Source organism: Temnothorax americanus, unplaced genomic scaffold (genome assembly GCF_048541705.1).
Source record: "Temnothorax americanus isolate GAGA-0224 unplaced genomic scaffold, ASM4854170v1 Scaffold8, whole genome shotgun sequence".
Lineage (NCBI taxonomy): Eukaryota > Metazoa > Arthropoda > Insecta > Hymenoptera > Formicidae > Temnothorax > Temnothorax americanus.
The window spans coordinates 1201560-1219754 of record NW_027509802.1 but is presented as its reverse complement, the minus strand read 5'-3'; the positions used below and the strand labels follow the sequence as shown (position 1 = coordinate 1219754).

Genomic DNA, 18195 nt, shown 5'->3' with positions numbered 1-18195 from the left:
ACATATGCTTTTTTGAATAAATATGTTATTGCGACTTACGTTCGTCTCCTTTATTCGGCACTTTGAGCGACATCATTCATTACAGCGATTATTATCCTAGTCATTGCGATCATGACAAATATACTGTGATAACATTAGAGACTATCATTAATGCGAATGATTTACTACGACGAAAAATATCTAAAACAAATATCAGGTGAAATTCCGAAAAGGTCTCCCGATTATCATGAGATTTAGTAAAAATGTCTTATAAATGAGTATTTTGTGTGGAAAGATTTTTAATGTTGATTAAAGCAAATGTTTAAATCCAGGAGCGCTTCACGCATTTTGGATTTTTTACGCAAAACATTTATATTTAGATGTTATCTTTTTTATCTTGACAAAACTTTATTTGAATTAATCAGATTCCTTTCGAATATATCCCAAATGTAGTCTCGACGTTTGAGATATGTTCATCAAATTTCGTGAAAATCGGAAGAAAAGTCTTTCCGGAATTTCGTTGCAAATATCGGACGTCGATGCTTATTCTTTTCTGTCGATCTTAATGATGAACAATTCTTATATCAAGGCGAGCTTATGTGACTAACTTGTACATTAGCTGACCGTGTCCGCCAAAAAGATTCAAGGAGCTGATCGTAAAATCTGTTTGCTTTTTCCAAATTTCATTTAGGTTCACTAAATTATATTTTCGAAAGATTTTGTGGATTTTTTCAACGGATCTGTTTTAAAATCTTGATCTTCCATCAGTTTCAGAAAAAAATTGATTATTGAATCAAAAAAGAATTGGATTCAATATCGTAGCTGATTTTGTTATCGGGAATAACTTTAGATATAAATATTTTCAAGAGCATCGGAATTCAGGTCCACTAAAATTCAAGCGATTTAGAAATTTTTTCGCGTTGAATCCTTCTTGACATATATTATCGGCGCGGTCAGGCCAATGGCATTCTCTTTATCTTACGCTTTGGCACATAATTCACATTGCACAATATTATATCGATTGCGTAATTTATCCGAAGATGAATACATTTGTCGTATACACTATACTAGTAAAAAGCGCTTTTAAGCGCTTTTTTCTCGAAACCGGTTTCAGCGGTTCGAATTTTCAATTAATTCATAAGTTAGTGCTGTCGAATGTTGCTGTTTTCGCTGTTGCGAATAATTTTATATATAAATTTCTTCGAGAGCATCGGAATTCAGGCCGACTCTAAAATTAAAGTGATTTAGACATTTTTTCGCGTTGAATCCTCCTCAACGTATCATTCTCTTTACATCTTACGCTTTGGCACATAATTCACGTTGCTCAATATATCGATCGCGTAATTTATTCGAAGATGAGTACACTTGTCGTATATATTAACTTATTAACTACTTATTAACAGTATATCGTGTATAATACGTGACATAGGGGTATAAACGTGTACATACATTACAAAGGGTATTTCTTACCAAAAGCTCCGATGGTCGCATACGCACGCGATCGAGGAAATGCTTAAGTCTCCGGAGAAAAAAGATATATATAATATATGTATACAGGTGGCATATATGTATATATAAATATCGTGGGTTACCTCGTACGCAAACATGAAGAATATCACAGAAATGATAAAACGTTACGGAATCCAAGTAGCAGAGTGACGTTTATTAGACGTCATTTTATCCTTTGGCATCACTTTGCTTGAGAAGTTTAAATATTATACGAATTTTATTAAAGAAAACGAATTCACAGTGAAGCGTCAAGTGTTTCATAAGAGTTACTTGATATTACTATTAATTAATTAATTAATTTTAATACTATGTTTGCAATAGACTAGAGTTAATGGTTAATTCTGCAAGAGGTGGAGAAATGCTTAGAAGAAAAGAACGCGCGTCGTGCGATCATCGAATCATGAATTATTCTACCTTAAAGAATTAAGTACCACTATGAAGGACTTTCATTGAGTTCTTCACGAGTCGATTTTAAGTATCGAATGCTCGTCTTCTTAAATTTAATAATACTGATCCAGGTATTCGATGTTCATCTCGCTCCGCTATATTTTACAACGCGCGCGTCTTACAAAAGTTTAGAGTCTATAAAGATGCGCGATTCGAGTATGAATTAAGTCTCACTCATTTTAAGTAACTACAATCATCTTTGTGCTAGTTCCTAAAATTTAATGCTTATTTTACAATAGAAAGGTATAAATCAGCGAGAGAATGGCATTTAGAAACGATATCATCTCCCGCAAGTTTCTTGGCTTTATCTTTACGTTATTTTTGCTCGATAAATATTAACAAAACTGCAGCCAACCGCAGCCGAAATTTCGCCAATCATTCGGCTGCTTTGTCTACGATATAATAAATGTCTACAATACTGATAAATCTTTACCTGTGAAATTAATAAGAACAACATAACGTGAGATAAGCAAATATTTACATCACGCATGAAAAGGTATTTTTGCTATCTACGAAGTTCTTTTGCGATATAAAAGTGTCCCGCTATTTATATGTATCAGGTGATTACTTCTAACTCTATCGTTCGTATTCATTTCTTCTAGATACATTATTGAGCTTGAGGAGAACGTTCCTCACTAACGTAACGCAGATTAACCGCAAGTAATTCGCGTTTGTAACTACACTTGTACAATATATAGTTGTGTGTTGTGCTGTACAAGACTACGGAGCTAGGATATATCGCGTCGGTGGAAAAATATCGTACTTTCTTGTTGGCATATCGTAAATTTTCACGTGACACTCTCTGGACGTTCCGTTTATTATCAACGATGTAAGCTCTGCAGAGATCTGCTTTGGCGGAGCTTGCAGCGTCGCTTTGTCTCACGACCACGCTTATCGGATCGTATATCTCTCTCTTCTTTCTTCTTCTCGAACTAAACTAAGGAGAAATAGTAAATGCGTTCGTTTCAATTTCTGGTAATACATATTATACTCGGCGCCATGTAGTTGACGTTACAGATTCATTTTAACATAACGCCGAATTGCGTAACGTCAGAAACGAGAGAAATCGAAAAAAAAAGATATGTATAAATTCACTGAAATGTGCTGATTTTCATAAGCATAGAATATAAGTATTTTGATTAACGTCGGAAATATAATTGATCAAAACAGTATGAGACACTTATATTAAACATCCACGGTCATTGCAGTCGTTTAGAATTATTTCGCTAATTATTCGGCTTTTGGTCAAGCTTGTCGTTTATCGTTTATGCTGTAATTGTTTGAAATTATTTCACGTGATGTACCGCTCTAAATTTTATGCCCTTCTCTTTATCGAACAGATTTTATCGATTAAATTTTTATCGATTAAGTTTTATACGCGGAATTGTATGCTGTGAAAGGATCGTTCGAGTGCTTTTCATCCAGTTCTCTCGTCTTTGACACCGTAATTTAAGATGTTCGAATATATAAGTGTTGCATGTCTATCCTTAAGGTATTATTATGTACTAGTAATTAACTAACTCATATTAAAATTGTTACAAATGCATCGAAACCCTTTTCGATTACGCGTACGCGTATATACATCGGGTATATACGTATCGGGTGTGCGTATGTACAAAAATTTTTAATATTTAGTATTCATTACCAATTATAGCCAAGCCTCTTGGTTTCTTAACAAAATCATAGATTGGCCGCATTGGATTTTGTCTTACTTTAAGTTTAAGTGGAATGTTGCGAAGTAGGAGATGTGTGATTTACAAAATTGGTTACATCAGCTACGAGCTATTTGGTTCATTTGGTACATGGTTGTCAGTCTGAAAATTGGTAAGTGAGTCTTATGAACTATAAAACGCTGTTTCTAGTCTCGCATTATATATATATATATATATATATATATATATATATATATATAGTGTAATATACAAATTCCTAATTAATTAAGAAAGTGTCATTAAAAAAGAAAGATATAGTCAAAGTAGAGTAACAAGAAATTACTTAATTGCGAAAAAGGAACAAGTTACTTCCACGTACATAAAAAATACAACAAATATCAAAAGACACGCACAACAAATAACAAAGCACACATACGCACGCATGGTAAAACGAATTGAAACGAATTCAAAAAGATTTACTTATAAGAGTACAAAATTATAATTATACCAATTGAATTCCTAACAATTCGTTGTGTAATTTCATTTAACTGCGGCAAATAACTTTAACATCTTTTTATCCCGAAATTATTCAGAAGCAAGTGAATAAAAGATATATACATATATATGATAGAATTAAATGTGTACCGATCGACTTCAATGTACTTCTATTTTTAAGATCAATTAGATTCACACATGTCGTAATGTCCAATTTTGATAGTAATAATAACTTGCTTTTAACTTTCATAAGACTATAAAATATTTTCTTCATTAATTTGGTTCTTCATGAATGAATATTACTCAAACTAGGGAGTGAGATGCGATAACATATATAATAGTAACAGAAATTGCAGCACGCAAATTATCACAAATGTATGAGTGTGTAATGCATTTTGTATCGAGTCGAGTAATACAAAACTCTCAGTATAAATTCTATTGTTCTTCTAGTTCTAGATAGAATCCATCGTACAACGAACAGAATTACAGGATTGAGCACGCCGAGAGAGTGACGGGGGCGGGTGTTATGATTGTCCTTATTGTTTCGCGTTCTCCAAGTGTGCCTTACAAGAGGGACGTAACAGTGGAATAGCTGATGCGAGAGATTTGTTCTATATGACAAATATAATATTCGAAAATGAAATTATAGGTAATGTTCTCAATCAAAATAATCATCGTTGCTCTTATTCCTTCCATTTAGAGAAATGTTTCTCTCAATGCCCTTTTTTTTTTACAAAATCTCATACTCTTAATTTTACTCTCTATCTCCTATCTGAAAAAAATGATATAATTTGATGATTGAAAAAACGACGGAATCTTTTGCATCAGCTGAACGTACCGATGTCGACATTCGCATTTTAAGTGTTTGCAAGTATATCGTTTTCGGTTCTGGAAATCCTAGGAACTCCGATCTTTAGAATCTGCTGATCGCTTCGTCATCGGTGACGAAATAATTAGAGCTCTTTGCGGCCGTATTGTACATGCTGAAGGTGGGACTGACAATCATGCTACTCGTGTGACTGCTGAGCTCCGTTTCGTTCATCGATGAGTGTCTGCCGATGGTGGCCAGGCGCTTGTCCTTCCTTGCTAATGTCATACGGCAATCCTCCGGCCTCAGCGGCATCGACGGGTAATTCGGTTGTCTGGCGAGCGTCGTCAACGATCGGTCGCCTGTGTCATTGAAGCTGCGCAAACGTTTGAGAGAATTACCGGAGAGAGTGTTCGACAATTCGGACCTTTTACAGTGAATATTCAATTCTTACAAATTTACTATAAAATATTTTCAACAGCACCCCGTCGCGTTGTAGAGAATTATACATGTATATGTAATTCTTTTTTATGATACTATATATATGTGCTATATATATTTTTTTTTATTTATAGATTTAGAAATTTAGATTTAGAAATTTTATAAGTGAAGAAAAAAGGAGAATTTGGAATTTTTGTAGTTTACAATATCATAGGAATATCTCTTTGACTTTCTTTGATCCTGCAATCTTTGTATTTAATTCCCAACGCGATAGACGTAATTTTTTTTTGCAATACGAAGAAGTATAGATTAAAAAAAATAAAGATTCTAAAATCTTTTCTTCTAATTTGCATTATTCGCTCGTTCCCTCATAGATACCTGTGATGTCGCACGATGCCTCTCTTTATCTTGCAATGCTCGTTCCCGGTCTGTCCCTCAGACGCGGTTCCGTGGGTTTTGCATGCCTCTACTCCTGCCGCTGGCACGGGGGACAGGGATCCCGGTCCGAACGAGCCGTTGCTCTGTCTCCTCTCCAGAATGTTGACCAGCTCCACTGATGGTGTCGGCGAGAATGTGCTCTGAGGACTCGCGACACTAAACGCCGTCTCATGGGAGCTATGTACCGGAAGCTATGGGAAATCTATTTGAATACATACTCCAAAAGCCAAGATTGCGAGATCGCGCAGGATCTCTCTGAGGACTCCCCGATTTTCTCAGGGGCCTCATTCTCTGAGAATCCTCCGAATCCTCACCATTCTTATTGACGTACAATTGTGCCAAGCAATCAAACATAGGCGTAAAGATAAATGTGTAAAATTCAATTAAGTAATCTAGACAAGAAACTAATAATTTTCTACATCTATCAACAAATGCCAATAAAATATTTCAGAATCAAGCACGTTGCTACTAATAAATTCTTTTTCTCTCAAAGTTCAACGAAAAGCCGCGATACGCGGAGAAAAATAGTATAAATCAACAAAGATAGAATTCATCAGCGTATTAAGATTAAATACCATGGGGAGAAGTTACGTATGGAAGATGCTGCGAGGGAATACCTGAGATTTCTCCGCGGGGGACTCTCTAAGGAATCCCCTGAGACCTCGTCATCTTAGATGGACAATCGTACCGCTGATAAATAAACAAACATACACATACGTAAAACCAATACATAGAATTTAATAAAATAACTCATACAGATAACTGAAGATATAAAACAAAATGCGCGCAAAAATGAAACGGCGGCCCGACTTGTCGCGGGGCTTCACAAAAGCGACGATTCGTGAAGGTCGTCGCTCACCTGCAGCGACGGTCTCCGCAGCATGCCGCCCTCCATGCCGACGAGCTTCACCCCCTTCACGCACTTTCTGGGACCGACGCTGGCGGGCGGGTTCTCTTGAGCGTTTGCATTATACTCCATGTTGCTCCTGTCGACGATGCTGATCCGGTCGTTGTTCCGCGTCTTATCGCTGCTCGGCCCGAGCTCGCAGCCCACTTTGGCGTAGGAGGGAGCGCACGGAGCGATCGGGGTCGCCGGGATCCCGATCGACCGGGTGGGCGAGAGGATCTGGGGACCGATCGTGGGACTGCGCAGATTTCTCACCGCGAGGATTTGATCTCTGCACGCGTCGTTCTGTAGCGGCAGTATCGGCGTGTACAACGGACTCGCCATGGAGACGTGCCGCGCCGGCGTCGGCACCGCGCTACGCAAATTCTGCTGACTCGGCATATTGTGGTTCGCACGTGGCATGATCGTCCCGATGTTCTTCACCTTCGGCGAGGCGAGATTGCTGACGATCATCGCGTCGCCGTCGCCGCGATCGGTCGCGTCCTCGTGGCCGCAGGTTCTTTCATCGTCATAAATGTATGTGCCGACGCCGTCGCAGGAGTCTATGCCCGATGTCGATTTCTGAAAAGATGGGTGTGTCATCGATTGACTGAAAGTGTGAAGCAAAGGACAGTTAACTTGCAATTCGCAATTACCGAAGATGAATCCATGAGAGCGGCGCCGGAGCTGCTTTGCACAACGCCCGACGATTCTTTGGACTTCCCGGGCGAGTAGATATTCAACACGTCGCAGCATTGTGGAAAGTATCCTTTTCCGAGCAGAGTTCTGGCGAGGAAACTGGTGAAGAGCTGAGTGAAGAGGGCGATTATCATGACGGCGGTGCGAAAGGGGAACTTCTGAGTGCGCGTTCTCTTATCGTAGAAAGGATATTCGATCAGCGGAAGTATGCCGAGGCCTCTTTCACCGCCTGAAAGCATTCACGCGTTTACTTATGAAACCCTAGTAGATTTCTAGAGGATATTTCAGTTATCTGAGAAGACGTTTTTACGCTTAAAATTAAAAGGATTTGAAAGAAGTATTAAAAAAGATTGCAAGAAGTTAAAAATGTTTTTCGATCCTTTAAGTAATTAAGCAATAAAAATTCAAAATGTATCTAAAAGATATAAACGATAGAACAAAGAGAGAGAGAGAGAGAGAGAGAGAGAGAGAGAGAGAGAAGAGAGAGAGAGAGAGAGAGAGAGAGAGAGAGAGAGAGAGAGAGAGAGAGAGAGAGAAGAGTTTTTAAGCATTGTGTGACATTATTTGTTGTGTAGTTTATTTTATTTGAGTGATGTTTGATAATTAAGAATTGTAACCAACCACCGAGACGCAAAACGATAGCGATGAAATAGCCCGCCAGACAGCCGTAAGTATCCACCATAGTAGGCCAATGAATAACGGCTAATAATTGCGGAAACAGAACGACGTAGACGAGGTCGGAGCACAAGTACCTTCGAACAAAAGTGCGATGTATTTTAGTACATCGATCGTTACAATTATTAAATCTAAAATTCGTAATTATATAAACGGACTAATTTTTCGAATAGACACTTAAAGTAATGTAAAAAAATAAAAACAGAAAATTAAGAAAAGAACGAAGTTGAGTGAAAAAGAAGCAGCTGAAAAATTTTCTACCAATTATTATCTTAAATATAATTTAATCTTTTTTCAAATTTGCTCGTACGCGAAATCATTGCGAAAATTATCGGGACATAGTAGACACATAGCGCAAGTAGATACATCTCATAAAAAAAAAATGAACAGAAACGTGTTTACTTACGAAAGGTAGTAAACGCTGCTGACCGTGAGGGCGACGAGAGTGGACAGGATAGAAACCGCGATTACGGAAATTCTCAGGACCCAGTTTAGCTCACGCTCGGACGCCTGTAACGAAAACGAGGCTTCAATGACGTTTGTTGGCGCAAATTTGTCGGTTAATCAGCCTAAGTTACGCTTACTTTTGGCCGGATCGTGAGTTTGTAGACATTTCTGGTAAACATGGAGCTGCTGGCGAGTATACTGGAGTCCGCCGAGGACATTACTGCCGCCGAGATCGCCCCGAGACCTTCGGAGATTAACGCATTTGCAAAAAGTGAATTCGAATGTTCCTCTTACGATCGGAGAGAGAGAGAGAGAAAGAGAGAAAGAGAAAGAGAGAGAGAGAGAAAGCGCGGAAGTAATTTAAGGATGTACCAAGACCTACCAACGAAAGACACCCATTGGGGCGTGAGATACCGCAAGACCATCGGCAACGCGGCGTTTCCGTCGTCCGTGGTGAACGTTCCGTTGTAGCCCGGGACCATGGACCAGTCGGTGGCACGTGCGACCACCCCGATTACGGCCGATGGTACCGCGAGTATCAGGCAACCGAACATCGAGACGATTGATAGAGTCGTTGCAACGGAAGTGCTCTTGATACTCAGGATTCGTTGAAAGTAACCCTGAAGAAGAGGAAGAAAATGTATAAACAACGTGTCAAATTTTTGCTACAACACTAAATTACCTTCTGATAAATAAGTAAAATAAACAAAAATTATCTATAATTATTTATATAGTAATTTTCTTCAAATGTGTGACACGAGACGTTTTTTGCACGAGTAGCGCAAGGCTCTATAAAGCTCTACAGTTCGTTCCATTTCAAGTCTCTCGCGAACGGATAATCTTTCGGATATACATATGTACATAATACATACAATTTGAGCTTCAACGTCGTTTACAAGTCACGGAAGAATCAAGTTATACCTGCCAAGGTATACCGCCGAACACCAGCAGCAGCATACCGTCCACCCACTCGCCCAGGTCCTCATTCTTCACGTGTCCCAGCCAGTCCTTCGTGGTCAGATTGTTTTCGAACGACACCGCGGGGTGCACCATGGAAAACGGCGCCGCTATCGCCAAACCCACCAGGATGCACAGCAGTTGCAGCGCGTCGGTGCACGCCACGGAATACAGCCCGCCGAAGACCGTGTATCTGAAAAGTACATTTCGATTTTCGCGTTTCTCGTCTCGCTTTTGTAATTCGGTCTCGCCAAGTTACGTGTATCGAGCGTCACCCTGGGCCGGTGGTATTCCTATATAGATCGTTCTTATTTAAGGTCTTAACCTTAAAGTACCCTATAAGTACACGCGTTATTTTTACTATATAATAGTCACAGGTGGGATCTCTGCAGCGCAGTATAAGTCAGTAAGTAGGTCCACTCCGTGTCGGCACTTTTGATCTGAAGTGAAATTGAGTGAAATGGTCCACCATGATGTTGAGTGTGGAAATCGTACGTCTGTCCCCTTCTCCATCCCGTTCCGGGAGAAGGACGGACATACGATCTTTCTCCTTCTCCATTTTATTGACCGCCATATTGTTGAGTGTGTAAAAACCATTTCACGGGTTTTCGCCTGAGTGAACAATTTGGCCGTATTGTCCTCCGAAAAGAGGCAGGGGCTCTAATAGACATAGGAAGAAGAAGACACGAGTGAATATACTGTATCTGCTTATACTGCGTCTGCAGGAATTCCCACAAGTTTTTTTGTTGTATCTAAAAGTGATGTAAGAAATGTATAAATTTTTTAGAGTATACATAATAAATAAAATACATAACTGATATTTCGCACAACTGAGAAAATGCGTAACAAACCTCGCCCGCGTGCAGTTAAAGGTTAAATACAATCTCAAGATATATTATGAATCAATTACGAAGATGTACTAGCATTTTAAGATACATATTCAAGACTTGAAATAAGAACGCGGACGGACACGGGATCCTCTGTCTCTGTTAAAGCGTTGTCCTTACACGGCTGCCAAGAGCGCGGACGCGCAAACACTGATGTTCGGATCGACGCCGGCGACGACCGCCAGCGAGCTTCCCAGCGCTCTCAGGACGGCGCCGCACCAGAATAGATCGCCGCAGAGCGCCGGAAGGAAGAGCAAGCCTCCGACGCCCGCGCCGTATCGTTCTTGAAAGGGATCCAGCATCGTCACGTACTCGGCCTTCCTCATCGGGCGCACGAAGAGCAGGGCACCTGCGATGATTCGTCGTTTGGAAAGGTGACGTTTATCAAAATGATTTAATCGCGGATAGAGCGAGGTCGGACTCGATAGATGATGTAAAGATGTGAAAAATTAAAAGAGGAAGGGCTCACTTGCGATTTAATTATTCAAGAACCAGTTCTATTTTTGCGATCGTTATATAGTCGCGATATATAGTTTCTGTTTTTAAGTATCTTTTGACATTTCCATAGCGAATTGGGTTTACGGAGCCCAAATCGGGAGATCGTGCGACGTACCGAAAATCAGGCTGAGGCTGTACCCGATAGGCACTTGACACCAGGCTAGACCCCTCGTGAACATGGCCTCGGCGGTCCCGTTGACGAAGGCTCCTCCGACCCATGTCGCTGCACATATATAGCGGTGAGTCGCAAAATTATTCATATATCCCTTCAATTGTTGACTTGAAATTGATATTTTTTTAGAAGAAATTACGAAATTTTTATGGATAAGAATATATATAGGTTGGTTGCATTAATTAAACCTTTTCATTCTCATGTATTGCAACAACTGTCGGGACTTGCTACGTCAACAATAAAGATTGCTACGTTGGCAGAATTTTTTCCGCGTAAGCTGCGCACGTATAAATAGCGAAGCGAATGCACGGTAAATTATTCCTATCTCGTTGTCCGTTTATACGAAGAACGGGAGGGAAATGGGAAAGATAAACGAATTGGGTGGGACAGAGGAGGAGGGATGGGGGTGTGCTTGACATCGCGTTTTTCTACGGATGCATATCGCGGAGTGGTCATTACGGTAATGGAGAATGCAAAGATATATTCATTGCAGGGGAGACCAATGAGAAAATTTGAAACGGTTGAGTGAAAACGAGATTATCATCAGGTGCGCGAGTAGTCCGTAAAAAGCAAAGTGGATCGGAAGAAAACGAGACGAAATCCACTTCAAAGTTATAAAAGGTCTTTCTTCTCGAAAATTGGGACTAGATTAAAAATAGTGAAACCCGGAAACATATTATATATCGGAGAGCGCGGAGCTAGAATTAATTTTGAATGAGACAAGCAAAGGTGCAACCAATGTTCCCTTTTACGGCGTTACACTTTACGATGCAAGGCGGTTGACACATGTCGATATCGGGGTCGTGCTTTTTGCGAGATAATTTCGTAAAGTCTGACGGATATAACGAACTTGGAAAAGAGGCGGTTTCTCTCGGGCGCGGCAACTCGCGACAGATTGTCAGCTCCGCGGAGTGATTTCAATGCCTGCAGAAGCTGACGTCTGCGCCGCAGCAATTTTTTTAAGTTATAGATTTTTCATTCACGAAATCGGGAATTAATTTTCAGTAATATTTCTATGCATTTATTTTAAGCGGTACAAAAAGATGGCAACGACTTATCAAACGTCGAGAATGAAGAAAATGTACAAAATAATAGCACTTAATCAAATTTTCGTTGAGCAAAAATTCGACTTCGAATCAGTCGTAGAGGAACTCGTAGATAGAGCTTGTAGGCATTATTTTTCATCGTTCTCTAATAATATCCATAATGTCAACATCTTGTAGATTGATCCTTGACCTTTGAAACGTTCCGAAGCAGGAAATCCACATAATAGGTCTGTGTTTATTCTAATCGAGGTCACGCGTGTGCGTGTGGTGCGATAAATGGACGCAGAACTCTTTTCGTAACAAATTTTGTTCATTGTTACATGAGCGACATGAGTTACATTTCGCTTTCGCGAAAAAAATCAGGCAGGAAAATTCTTCTATTTTAATTAACGCAAAGCAGGTTTTGCCTCAATATCCGAACGCGGAATTGTCATCGGACGCGCAACGCGTAACGAAACGATCTTACAAAATTGATTTATTTTTTCCTTCTATTTGTGAAGATCCTTGGGTGACAATTACCGATAAGGGTGAGAACGCCGAGCAGGGGGCCGAGGCGTCGGTTCGCCAGCATCATGTCATCCTGCAGGTGGCCCTGCGCGGCCTGCCTTCTCTTGAACGCCGCAGCCCATATGCCGACGGCCAGCACCGCGATGTAAAACACAATCACGCCGATTACGCCCGTCACGTACACCCCCATCCTCCTCGCCGCACCGTACGTGTTCTCGTCCGCTTCCGGATGTGAGTTCTGCAACTGAATGATTGATAGTAAGAGCAGCGTAATAACTAGCGTCGCTAACGTCTACACAGAGAGTCGCAAAAGTCGTATTCCTCTCCCCTCCCTTGAACGTATTGACTTAATTTGATCAGTGATTCAATTGGTGGTCCCATTTCTGGAAGAGGGTATTACGGGATCTCTATCGACAAGAACGTATTTCAAATTAAGCTCTCAACGGATACCGGCTATATCGAGAAATAATTTAATAGTTCTTTGCGTATTCGACACTTTTGATACGCTTTGGTAATTAGAGGCTCCTCTCGAGCTTCCCGATTATTGTACTCCTACTTTTTGAAACTCCTTGTTAGAATTATTTACTTATCGAAATTTACAGTAGCTCCTAATAAGAGTCGTTTGATGCTAGATTCTTTTATTTCTTTCAATAGCTCTTTACGAGCAATTTTAAAGAAGCATTCAAGATGTTTCTCGTCGTTGGTCACAACATAGAACTATGTAACACAATAACAGCGCTGTAATGGTTGATAAACAACCGGATGTACGTTGTTAATAGTATTCGTCGTACGAGATTATATGTGTATCGTGACAAGTTTGACGCGCGTTTCGTGTAATATCCAATACCGACTGAATATTTTATTATTATTACGTACATCTCCGAGTGCTTCCCTTAACGGTATAATGTTTAACAAGTCTAATAATGGGACTGTTACATTTGTAGATAGGCAATGGAGTAGCACGAAGGTACACACGGATTAATCGGATGTAAAGCCGCGCTCTCGCGATCGATACCGCCTTAATTATTCCGTCTCCTTGATTAACATTTGCCGTACATATAAGCCCGCGTAGGTATCGTCTCCGCTCGTTAGTCGATACAAGGAGCTTCTGGCCTTTGATATTTAAAAAAGTTGATATCCGCCGTGGACCTTCGACAGAAAAGCAACACGTCCCGAGAGAAGAGAACATTAATATTATCGGAAATATTAATTTACATGTCGTTATCACGTTACGTTAGCACACTGTTACCGTTCTGTCTGACCGCGTAAAACCGTCAAAAGAGATTCGATTTCATGTAGAAGCGTGTAGACGAACATATATACTCCAATATACTTTTCTTCTGTAAAAAGATACGTATAGCGTTATACATATCGGTACCCTAAAGAATCGTATTTCCAGTTCTTGTCAAAATTAGAGTTAATATATATTTTTCCAATACATATCGAGAGTTTAAATTATATAATGATAAAGGATCTTATGTCTATATATTATTACTAGTTCCCAAAACACAATGTTCAGAAAAAGTCGTATTAGAAATTTTCATAGAGACGATGAGCTTTAAATCCTGTTTTCTCTAAATTTCCAATAATGGAGATACGATTCTTCACTTCTAAGGTACAGATATATATATATATATATATATATATATATATATATATATAATATATGACCCAAGTTGTGTGTGTGTGCATGACGTAAAAATGACGTTAAAAAAATGACATAATGACGTCTACCAGACGTCACTACGTCTCTTAACGTCACCTCGCTACTTTGGAACGCATTGCAGGAAACTTAATCGATCTTTTAAGGGCAAATTTTACGGGACGATCAATATGATCTCTTTCCAAAGAAAGATCGCATGAAAAGTTACGCGACGCCGAGTTACACGTATCCTCCGATGTCGAGAGAGATCTCTTTTGGCCGCGCGCGGCAGCTTCTGCGACCGATGACATACAGGTTGACATTTACTATTGAACACATTTCGCGGGAGTCTGCGCCGAGAGAGGCGGCCCGTCGCGCAGAGAGAAGAGTTAATCGAGCGCGACACGGCAATCGCAATAACGCGGTTTAAAATTCAAGTGTGCCCCAGATATCGGACAGGATGGGTCGTGTAGGGTCGTGACCCGGGCTGAAGCGCGGCGCACGGCGCGGAGTCACGTATAAAGTTCAGTCGAATTCCGTGACGGTCCTGCATTATTAACTTGCGCTTAGAGACGGCGACGGCGCTCGCTCTCCGGGGCGAGAGAAGCTGACGTTGACGGACAGCTGGAGTGCGCGCACACGTGTACGGAAGAATTTACTTATTCGCACGCATGCACGTATACGAACGCGCGCGCGCGGAACGTAAGCGGGCTGCTCAATGAGAGAGGAAAGAAAGAGAGAAAGAGCGAGCGAAAGATATATATTTCTGTTCGCGATATTCGCTGAAGCTATCTCCGGCGGGGTAAGCGAATTTTCAAGTACGAGATGTCGAGGGAACGATGTCGACCCCTAAGTAAGGTGCCGGATGTTCGTGACATTTCTGTCTCTCGCAAAATTTTCACGCAAAATTTAGACAGTATTATCGCGAACGTTTGAACCGGTTATGAACCGAATTGAATTGGAACGCGCGTGTCGGACGCTCTTACAGTTCCGGCGTAAATAAAAACCGTTTGGAGATTAAATTATTAAAGTCGCCGCGTATACGTTCGCGCATACGAGACGAGCGTTTGTTCCTCGTTTCTCGCAGTTCGAAAACTATCGGCACGTTCTCTTTTAAAACGCGCCTTTAAAGTGAGCTTTTACGTATACGCTCGCGCACGTGTGGACAGTTTTAGAATACAACCGCGTCAATTGATTATCTATTTAACATCCGCGCTATATAGAGACATATAGCACGGTTATACATATACTTAAACTTCAATAATCGATAAACACGCCTGATTTGCAGCGACGTTTTTTACTCCAAAATTGTATATCTGACGGTAGGAATAAAATAAAAAGAAAAAAATTAGCGAGAAAAAGGGTCTCGATTTCAAGAGTGTAATATTCTTTACTTTAATTTAGAATTCATATTTTATGCAATAAAAATATATTGGACCGCGTTAGTCATTCTTGTGCGTTACAAATAACAATAAAATGAAGGAGCGAGAAAAGTCTGCGAATTAAGCTTCGAAGATAAAAGTGAGTTGTGAAGAAGTCACCTATTTTCGACTTGTTTTTACGTGACTGTAATAAAAAGCCTCTAGTTGAGTTTTAAATTTAATCGTTTGATGTTGGAGGGTGAACGTAAAAATTTATATGAGCAAATGCCTAGCAGCGCGTCTGTCTTTTTTTTTGTTCCATATCAAATAATGCCATGATAAGTAAAAATAAAATTTACTATATGTGAACTTTTTTATCCATTTTTTTTTTTTTAATTAAGAGAAAAACACTTTAATTGTATAACTTAATTAAGTTCTGGAAATTGTGGTAGAGCGTATTATCAGCACGTTTTTGCCGCGACGCGATTTGGTACATCAAAAGTGAACAGCGTGATTGCGCTGCGTGACACACTAAAAAACGAAACGGTTAAATTATAAAAGTAATTTAATTTAATTTTTAATTGAGCATTCACCCAATAAATGATTAAATTTTTCGGTAAGAACAACCAACGCCAGATTGAATTTTAACTTTTTTATTTAGCAACAAATGGGCAGCTGTCTCGCTTTAAAAACGCGATGCTGTGGCGAGTAAATTTACTTCTTCGAGGTAGGAAGTAATCTTTTGTCGATAATGTGCTCACGCCTGTGATCTCATTATCTCACCGACGCAAAAATAGAAGGACAAGCTAATACATGCTCGGTCGTGATGAAGGGTAAGCAGCCCTCAAAGGGTGTGGGAAAGCGAAGAAAAAGATGCGAGAGGCGACCGACGTTAATTTTAAAAAGCATCTTTCAAGGCTGAACAATTATGGAAGAATTTTTCAACAGGATATTCCCAATTGAGAATATCACGGCCGGTTATAAAGGGAAAGAATAGAGGAAGGGGGAGAGGAAAAGAGGGGGAGGGGGAGAGAGAGAGAGAGATTATATTTGCTGTACCGTTGGAGAAGATGCTCTTGAAAGAGATATAAAGCTCGTCGATGTAACCGGATGAAAATATAAACGAGATAAAAATGAAGCACGAACTATCATATATATCGATTTTGACTCGAGAGATGCTTAAAAATAGCGAACGAAAAATTACTATTATTGAGTATTATTATTAACTGTGAAAAAATTCGATTTACTGTTACGTTAGAGATCAAGAATCTTGAAATAATTTACTCAGATAATCAGATACTCTTTCTGTCTCCTTTCCTTTTGTCAATCTTTTTCTAATTTCTGGTAGAACTTTTATGAAACGACATTGCTTCTCAAAGCATTGAATAGCTTCTTCTGCTCTGTTATGATTGGAACGAATGATAATATGCTTAACAAATATTGCAAATAATACAGCTGAAACCTTACATACATAATATATCATGTCATAAATATATATATAGCTTGCCCATCATTATCCTCAAGTATAATCTCAGCTTTAATATGTTTGTCAAAACACAAAGTATTTCCATTTGAATTGCAGCTGTATGGTTGCCATCTCTCCAACTTTACAAGAGACATAAATACGTGTTTCTGACCGCGTTAGCTCGATTTCGCAAAGGTAGAGACAGCGATGGAAAATTCAGTGAAATTTTGTCAATTGTCTAATTTTATCACACTTGTCAACAATTGTCGAGGCATCGCGTATTCTTCAATGTACGTCGATAGCTTCAAGTCTCGAAATTTACGTTAAACAGATCGTTTTAGCTTTTAGGATGTATACGAAAATTCCCTAAGTCTATTCACGGAATGCTAATGACACTAATTATGTTTTCCGGCGAATAACATAATTAAATGTAAGAGCGTGCAGCGCGACTACGGCACAATACGATCGTCGAACTGAAGTTCTACGTATAATATCGCCGTTAGCTGCAACACCCGCGTTATGAATTTAGAAGCGATCGGTTTCTGGCGAGGCTGAAAAAGAAGCTGCGTTAGGAGCAAGCACGTTGTATACCGGCTTCGAGAAATTGGTCGCTCGTAAATCGCTGGTAAGATTGGTCGCTGTGAAGCTTCCGCGAAAAGCGAGGACCAGCAATGATTCGTCCGGAGAGATGACCAGATGACTCTCTCTCTCTCACTTGGCTCGCCCTTGCCTCGCGGCGTATACGAGTAAAATCAGCGCGCGCGCGCGCGCGCGCGCGGTTTATCTTTAAACACGAAAACCGGGTCGTTTGCTGCCAAATTTTCGTGTCAGTCAACAACGTCTTAACGTCGCGAACGCCAAGTAGCCGCGTATCGATCCGCACTTCACTTCGATCCTATCCTCTGATTGTGAGATAAGCGAGGAAGAGGAAGATACTTGCTCGCGCTATCTTGCGCTTCTTTCGAACGATCTCTCCGAATAATGTCCGTTCCTACCTTCTTTTCAATGCAGATTAACTTTAATCTCGGTTTAACTTGTACTTTTTATCTTTCTCTAATTCTAAGAAGTGGAAGAAGATCAACAGTGAGTAGTGATAGTTCAGGTGGTATTCCCATAATAGACAATGTAATAGACGAGGTATGAGATTAAAGAATTGATTTTTATTATTTTTAATGTAATAGCCA

At 40.0% G+C, this 18195-nt stretch overlaps 2 protein-coding genes across 5 annotated transcripts in view; one reads left to right on the top strand and one right to left on the bottom strand.

Annotated features, from left to right (window-relative positions):
- Positions 1 to 35: 35 nt before the first annotated feature.
- LOC143907374 (high-affinity choline transporter 1) overlaps positions 36 to 18195 on the bottom strand; it is an 18882-nt gene continuing 722 nt past the window's right edge. Inside the window, exons 2-13 of one of the 4 annotated variants that reach the window (XM_077424125.1) lie at positions 12556 to 12787; positions 10934 to 11041; positions 10441 to 10669; positions 9398 to 9626; positions 8859 to 9096; positions 8614 to 8720; positions 8436 to 8539; positions 7976 to 8106; positions 7312 to 7583; positions 6629 to 7237; positions 5711 to 5960; positions 36 to 5276 (exon numbers count right to left, since the gene is read on the bottom strand). In XM_077424125.1, coding sequence (XP_077280251.1) covers positions 4996 to 5276; positions 5711 to 5960; positions 6629 to 7237; positions 7312 to 7583; positions 7976 to 8106; positions 8436 to 8539; positions 8614 to 8720; positions 8859 to 9096; positions 9398 to 9626; positions 10441 to 10669; positions 10934 to 11041; positions 12556 to 12733 — 2736 coding nt within the window. In that variant the 5' untranslated portion in view covers positions 12734 to 12787 and the 3' untranslated portion in view covers positions 36 to 4995. Of the gene's footprint in view, positions 5277 to 5709; positions 5961 to 6628; positions 7238 to 7311; positions 7584 to 7975; positions 8107 to 8435; positions 8540 to 8613; positions 8721 to 8858; positions 9097 to 9397; positions 9627 to 10440; positions 10670 to 10933; positions 11042 to 12555; positions 12788 to 18195 lie in introns of those variants that run through there. The other 3 variants (XM_077424126.1, XM_077424127.1, XM_077424128.1) reach the window with 3 other exon arrangements.
- Positions 10924 to 18195, top strand: part of LOC143907380 (heparan-alpha-glucosaminide N-acetyltransferase) — a 25988-nt gene continuing 18716 nt past the window's right edge. Inside the window, exon 1 of the mRNA XM_077424143.1 lies at positions 10924 to 11057. The gene's annotated coding sequence lies outside the window, so the exon portion shown is untranslated. The remainder of the gene's footprint in view (positions 11058 to 18195) is intronic.